General features: G+C 36.8%; 1 protein-coding gene across 1 annotated transcript; it reads left to right on the top strand.

Annotated features, from left to right (window-relative positions):
- Positions 1-21: 21 nt before the first annotated feature.
- LOC118404536 lies at positions 22-5,197 on the top strand. The gene is made up of 6 exons (XM_035803682.1): positions 22-2,428; positions 2,692-2,748; positions 3,687-3,751; positions 4,633-4,676; positions 4,877-4,941; positions 5,107-5,197. The coding sequence occupies exons 1-6, from the start codon at positions 58-60 to the stop codon at positions 5,175-5,177; spliced, it is 2,673 nt and encodes an 890-aa protein (XP_035659575.1). The 5' UTR covers positions 22-57; the 3' UTR covers positions 5,178-5,197.
- The last annotated feature ends 2,995 nt before the right edge of the window (positions 5,198-8,192 follow it).

The raw sequence follows: 8,192 nt of genomic DNA, 5'->3' as shown, positions 1-8,192 counted from the left end.
TTGAGATGCCCACAGGGACATCGTATTGTCAGCCATTCACAGTACATTTTAGATAGAATGCCCAGCATCACTGTTCCTTTTGTTCTGACACACAAGTATGGATTGGATCGGACTCTGGCAAATGAGATATATGACCTAGTTTCCAGTGGGATGGACATCTGTGAATGTGTCAGGCTCCTCAAAAGATGCAGGAATGCATATCTTCACAGGTGCTCGATCATGCTCGATCTACATCCTAATAGGCAGTATGTAACGGAACAATACTTGGACAGAGTCAAGTCAATGCTCACGCAGGTTCCTGGTGAAAAAATGCTTCGCAGGTTCTTTGAATGTATCTTTACCGAAAAGAAAGAATTCTTCAAGCAGTCTATCAAAGGAACTACCACATCCGATTGGATTAGCATCGATCATACATTCAAAAGCGTTAAGCATATACGTGTCAGTTGTAAAGGGAAATATCTCAAGCAAATACGAGCACTATGCACAATTACAAATGACATTGGCCAAGTTCTAACATGGCAGCTGTGTAAATCCACCTCGTTTGCAGAGATTGAGTCATCTTTGCAGGGACTTAAAGAAAGGTTTAGAAAACAAGATGTTGAACTCAAAGAAGTATACTTGGATCAGTGCTGTGAGTGGAGGAAACTGATTGTGGATGTGTTTGGTGAAGACATTCGAGTGAAGCTAGACTTGTTTCATGCAGTTCAAAGAGTAACGAAGTTCATACCTAAGCGACACCGAATGTCAAAACATATTCAAAGTGATCTATCTATGGTGTTTAGGCGAAAGGGGGATATCGGTTATAAAAGGACAAAGGAAACACCTTCCCCATTGCAGATAGAGAGTAACATGAAGAGGTTCGATAAAAAGTGGAAAAAGGACAGAACAATGCACAACGGGAAGCTTGTATACCCCAAGACTGCTCAAAACGAAGTGAGGAAATTGTTAAAGCACATTAAGAAGGGATGTGTGTCTGGCATACAGCCAGGAAAAGGGACAATCAGGAATGAAGCCCTCCATCGCAAGTTAAACCAAAGGATGAATAAGAACAAAATAAGTCCCACATTTGCTGTTGCCCTGATGTTTACCATCATACACTCAATAAACAGCCATCTTGCAACATTATACAAGAGGAAGCTGTGCAATGTGGAATCTTCAGAAGAATTTGGCCTACCTTCCAACACCCAGACTACAGGTGTTATATCTGACAATGATGATACAGATGAAGAGACAAATGGTGCCAGCGAAAGCCAAAATGAGCTTGTCAACTGCAAACTGAGGGTTTTCAATCTTTTAAAGAAAAAAGCTATCTCAATGGATGCTAATTTAGCATGTGACAGTGGATTGGACCTTCTTTGCAAAATGTTAAATGATGATGAGGATAATGATGAAAGCAGCCTTGATGACAATTTGGCTGCCTTTGATTTGGTGCGCGTACCCTCCAAAGCAGATGGAAGCTGCCTGTTTATGTCTGTTAGTTTCCAGCTCATGCAGCTTTTAGGAGACAAAGAGATTGGTACAAAGGTCTGCTGCCACTTGTCCTCACTTTTTCCTGATATGTTTAACCCTGCACAGCCTTCAAGTGCCATTAATCAGGAAAACTTGGCCATACGTTTAAGAGCTGCTATGGTTGATGAATGGGTTAGTAATGAAGATATGTACAAGGCATATGTGCCAAATGTCAACTTTCAGTATGAGGCCCCAAGATTCCTATTGCGAGACCAATTTGATGGTGACATGGGAGACTTGATGGTGCAAACATTATCAAATGTGCTAAACTTGGCTATTATGCTGGTCACTTCCAACAGAGACATGCCAATTATTCCATTATTCCCTTTAAATGTGCTTGATGACAGAGCATGCATCTATCTTGCATTTGACAAGGACATGATGCATTTTGATTCTACTTCTACTATTACCAATTCAACTTCACCCTTACAACCTTCCTTACCTGCCACAACTCCCACTTCACTGATGTCATCTACCTGCAGCTGTGGAGTCAACGACCCAATTCCAACGGAACGCTGCAATAACCAGATCGGAAGACCTAACTACAAAAGCAGGTGTCCATGTGCCCGGCAACACCAACCATGTGGATCCTTGTGCAGGTGCAAAGGGTGCACAAATACCTATGGAAAAAGAGTAGCTGAAAGGCAGAATACAGCAAAGCTGAAAAGAGCTAAACGGAGGAGATCCAAAGAATGGATGGACAGTAAACCAATTTCCGGAAGGCAGTACATGCAGCAGAAAGGACACATTCTGAACTTCTTCTCCAAAAAGGATGACATCCATCTCAAACTATGTAAATGTCCAGAAAGTTGTAACTTTCTGAGGAAAAAGTTTACACAAGAACACATCAGACGGAGGCAGCAAACCCTAGCTAGAAGAGCTGAAAATGCCAAGCATGCTGTAAAACTGTCTGAGAAGGGTATGTACATCTATAACAAGCAAATTTAATAATTGCTTTATTTGAGTTGATGACCCCCAGCCCCGTAGTGAAGAGAATTGACTAATATAAGTAATGGAGTTATTCAAACTGAAGTGAATAAGCTTATAAGGAACTTAGGAGGATCACCAGGGTGGATAAACAGAGATAATATTTCCTGATCTTGTGTGTGCTTAACTTAACCCTCATACAGACATGTTTATTTTTCTATAAATTTACGTTTTATAATCTGTGTCAATATGCAGGTCAACGTAAGAGACAAAGAAGAGAACAACAAACAAGAAGTCTTCAGATGCAGAAGGGTAAGACAAATGGTGTTGTTGTGCTGTGTCCATTTCCACAGGTGCACAATATACACAATGTGTCAATACTTTTCGGTTTGAGAATGAATGAATGAATGAATGAATGAATGAATGAATGAATGAATGAATGAATGAATGAATGAATCAATCAATCAATGAATCAATCAATCAATCAATCAATCAATCAATTGTAACAGAAACACGGGACGGTTGTCCCAGAGACGTTTATGACTGGATGATAGTTAATATCTGCTGTGTGCAGAAATGCAGGACGGTTGTTTTCAGAAACATTTGAGATGGGACGAGGTGTAATCATGTTGCGTTTACTATCTTAATATTTGTACATAATTGTATATAATTTTTATGCTCTCTCAGGGTGGAGGAATAAAGGAAGGAAAGGAATCAATCAATAAAACATTAAATACAAATGTAACTCTCAATAAATAAATGAATGAATGAATCATTGAATGGCTAAACAACTTTTGGGGGTCCTAGCTGGCTAAGCTGTGTTTGGTAGTCAAATATTTGGAAAACAAAATTGAAGTACATTTTGTAAGTAAACTTTGAAAATTTATTTTGACTGAACAAAAACAGGCGTGTCCCACTACTGTAACATGTTACATGTGATGATATTGACCTTTAAGTAGATACATGAATAATACATCACTTACTTGGGGTGCAGTAAAAAACGTAAGTCAATTAACTAACAGTAACAGGACATATTCAATGTAACGCCAGTCCACCTTTCCATGGAGTACCTATTTGTTATCAAAACAGGTGTTATCAAATGAACGGTGGTTTGAAACTGCGTTATTTCCAAATGTTGCAACGTCCGTCGACTTAATATCCCTGAATGCTGTTTCTAAATACAACGGATATAGGTTATCTCACGGATAAAGGTGAACTAATGTTATACTTGTCTGCCATTTCTTTTACAGACAAGACTAAGTGGGAAGCTGGAATCTACAATGCAGAACGACTGCTGGAGCAGCGTTTAAACAACGTATTTGCTTTTTTCTTCTTCTTGACATTACTCATATCAGTCATATTTTCTACCTTTATCATATTGTACATGTATGTTTGCAAGTGCTATCCATTGGCAAATTTCTATTCTAACATTTCACCTGTCCAGTAATGGAAACCACATCAAAACTTACTGATATTGTTCACCTTCGACCAAGTTCACAGTCTATGGTAACAAAATCTTCCAGAATTACCACTAAAGAATTGTGGCATTGTATAATTATGAAAATTAGACTTTGCTTTGCATAATTTTCACCTGTGAGTGTTCTGCCTGTCATGAATCACAGTTGTCACATGTAATAAAGTCCTATTATGTACAACACCAGAAATGTGTATAATGGCATATAGTACAACTACATGTACTATATAACATCATCAAGGAGCCATCTGTTACCATGTCTAATCAAGACCATATAACATGTCTTGCAGACCAATTAGAAGTAACTAGAATCTCTGCTGTATGAAAAGGAACATAGAAAGAGCCCAAAATTTACCTTATCTTTCATCTTACCAGGAACCCAATTATCAAATACAGTAAAAGCCAGTAAATTGCACTACGGATTAATGCCTTACCTTACCTTACCTTACCTAGTCCCACCATCATGTCTGAGGGTCGGGACTAATGCACACTAATTCTGTTAACTGCACAGAATCCCAAAATCCCAAACCATACCTTTTACATATAACATCAATTATAACATTTTGTATTTCCCTTTAACCGGATAGTGAGTGAGTGTTATTTCGTACAATATTGTTGAATTCACATATATTACATGTTTCAGGATATCAAACAGTATTTATTCAGTTCCAGTGACTGCTTAATTTTAGATAATTTGCAACATGTCCTTTCTTTTGGTACAGGGAAGAACTGAGTATTTGGTGAAGTGGAGGGATAGCGGCATTCGGTATGTTTCTGATTAAGTATTATATAACATGTTCCACTCTCTGAATCATTTTTAGAAATTTTTTTGTCCATTATGCTAAATAGTTTCCATGTTGTAAATCAGTATCATTGTAATATAGACTGCATGCATCTGAAGTAATTTTAAAATGACAGGGTTATTGATCCTTGCATATAGAGTCTTTCTTTCTTTCTTTCTTTCAGCACATGGGAGCCAGTTGAGAACATCTTTGATGCAAGACTAATCAGAACTTTTGAGCAGTCCCTGGGTATGAACACACTGTTTGATTAAATTCCTCACTCACCTACATTGTACCATGCACTAGTAATTTTGTACAAGAATTAACTATAAGATAGGTATTTCACATTGATTTATTGACTTTGTATGAGTCTTTAAAACGTGTACATTTATTGATCTGTCTCAATTTTAATAGGCCAGGTTACAAGTGCAAGTAAGAAGACTGGAAAAAAAGGCAAGAACCAGAGCAAGAAGTTTAAAAAATGATGAATGAGTTTGGTGTGGTGCTCAAGCACAGAGCTTGTGAAATGTCTGGTGATTTAACTGGTCACCTTTTGAAATCATTTAGTAATACTTGTTCATTTTTTGTATGCATAAATCAAAAGGGGCCAGATAATAAAACATCTGGGTATTGCTTTCAATATCTTATGAAATGATTTGTTGTAAACGATGTTGATTTAAAAACTTATCCACTATTGATGTCCTAGATATATGAGTTTTTTTAGCATGCTCAATACTTTGTGTTTTGTAAGTGCAAGAAGCAGGAGTAAGAATTGTAACAAAAGTGGTCACAGTGTGCAGCTCAACCTGAAAGGCTTTAAAATGTGTGCTTTTGTATTTGTCACCTTCTGATGATTTTTGGTAGTTGTAAGATGAATTTTCTGTCATGGCAGGTATCTTGAACCTGACATTTTTGTGCATGTTTATTGGTAAGTGAAAGGAGTTGTGAAAGAAGTCAGACGAAAGGCAGTCAGAGCATGTTTGGCAGTTTTATAGATATTGTAGAGTAATGTAAACTATCAATATTTACTTAGTTGAGGCCTGGTACATTTACTTTTTTTGTTATTTTCCTACTGTTCAGACACATAGTCTTGTGTCACTTATACTGTTACAGAAAATCTCTTTTCCAGTTTGTGTTAATCAACAGGGAGAACATGGAGTGGTTGTTTGTAAGTTCATGTTTGATATAATAGCAGCGGTCTAGAAGACAGAACCAAATTTTGGTATTTGGATTAAGTTGTATAGCCCTATGACTGGAAACACTGAGTGCAAGGAACCAGTGCAAGAAGTGTAAAAATGATCACAGCTTGGGTGTGGGGCTCAAGCTCTATACTCTTAAAATGTTTGCCTTCATGTGATTTTAGTTGTAAACTTTTGATATTTGTAGTAGTACTCAAGACTGATTTTCTATATATTCTTTTTTTGTATGTGTAAATCCAAAGGGCATATGCCTGCCTAATAAAACACCATGGTATTGACTTTATTAACTTAACTTATTTAACAATATAACAATTCAACAGTATAACAATTTCATTTGTTGTAAAAGAAGTGGCCTGACAAGCTTGCCCTCTAGTGATTTTTGTAGATCTTTGTATTGTTCAATAGTTTGTGCTTGGTTGCTTTTCTAACATGAATGTATACATATGTACAGCATGGTGATAAGTTTTCAGTGATAGAATAGGTAAGGGTCATTGTAATTTGTGGCCTATTTTCCATTGGATGTCTTTACGTTTGTTGCTTTTTAACTTGGCAACTGAATTAGAATAGCAAGAGGTACCTTACATGGTTGCCCATTCATGGTTTATGCCCTTTTCCTTGTAATAAAATTTCCTTTTTTTCGTTTGCAACCTTCTTGTTATTATGCAGCCATTTGCACATGAATTGGGTTTATGTTCGAAATTCCATTTATAATTATTTCGCTGTGTTGATTTTTTGTTACAAAGTAAATTAAGTCGAACAAAAAGACCATTTAGCATAAAGCTTCAAAACGTGATTTGATAGGTAAATTGCTTTCATCTTAGTTCACAACTCAACAAGGTATAAATTCACAAGTAGCAGGTCACTTTTGGTAAATTTTGGTAATTTACCTTGGCTCACTGATCAGTAAGACAGCATTCTCTTTCTAATGATTGAGAACATCCCTAGTTGATATGGTTTAAAATCGTTTGGAAAATCAGTCGTTAAGTCAACATGCCTGGGTGTCATTACTCCTGACTAGGAACCCCTCCCTTCATACCAGCTAGACTGACCATCCTGGAAGGGTTAAAATATTCTTATATACACAATTATGCAAAATGAATTAACCTATGCCATCATTTGCACATTATGTTTCAAAAAGTGCCAAACTGTTAATGTACATGATAGGCTCTCTTGTATACATAAAAACGTTAGAGATGAACAGGGAAGGTACATTCAAAATATGTATTACACTATTTACAGGACTTTCAAAATCTTCACAACCTTCAAGTTGGAGGATCCAAAACTGAAAAATTGCAACAAATTCAGAACAATAATTGTTCATAGATTGGGTGTTGACCTCATACCCTAAAGCCCTATATTTTGGGGCACATATCTATCACTTGGTTAACATAATCCAATTTTTGTGTATACCTGTCCTGTATGTAAGTTTGTTTAGGTACACTGATCTAGAAGTCAGGTCCCCTGCACCTTGTGATGTGATGAAATCATTGTCTGACAGTCTACTTGATGTTGATATATTTCAGACACACCTGGAAAGTTATGTAAAAAACAAAATTATTAAATAATAAGTAAGGGGACATGGAAACATTGAGACGTTGAAAACATCACGGAATCATAATTTCTGAACATTTGTACCATTTTGTAAATTGTGCAGCAAGATTTAAAAAACCACCTGCATGATGCAGGTTATTGCAGGTAAAAGTTGGACTGTGCAGGTATTTCAGGTGTCTACCTGCACCTAACCTGCACCAGGTTATTATTGTAAAGTGGATTTTTCAATCTAACCCCGCCAGGTTATTATTGTAAAGTGGATTTTTCAATCTAACCCCGTCAAGTTCAAGGAAGAGGTATTACAACATCTGAGGAATAGCCAATAAAAACAACAGCGCTACGCCCTGGGTGGTTTGCCCCATTTAGGGGTGTTGCCCAGTATCAATACAAGAACAAGAACAAGAACTATTAATTTTGTTTCTATGCAGGGCAGTACTGCCTTACCTACTTGTTACTAACTAACTAAACTAAAAAAGAATTGAAGAAGATTCACTCTTTAAAGTACATTTATGTTAAAAAGTTGTTTTATCCACTTTTAGGATACATTTGAAGGGTTCATGTAATAATTCTCTGGTATCTTTTTGTTATTTTTACCTGCTTAGGAAAAAGCATTTCGAGCCCTGTCCAGGAACATCCCTTGATATGATAAGAATCAATGTCCTGTCATATACCAGTATGCATATAAAAGGCCAAACCGCGGTGCTGATACTGTGGTTCACAATCTACTATGTTTTCATTTCTTTACCAAAA

Source organism: Branchiostoma floridae, chromosome 17, assembly GCF_000003815.2.
Source record: "Branchiostoma floridae strain S238N-H82 chromosome 17, Bfl_VNyyK, whole genome shotgun sequence".
In the NCBI taxonomy this organism is placed as follows: Eukaryota; Metazoa; Chordata; class Leptocardii; order Amphioxiformes; family Branchiostomatidae; genus Branchiostoma; species Branchiostoma floridae.
The sequence above is the reverse complement of the archived record's forward strand: the minus strand, read 5'-3'. Positions and strand labels throughout refer to the sequence as shown.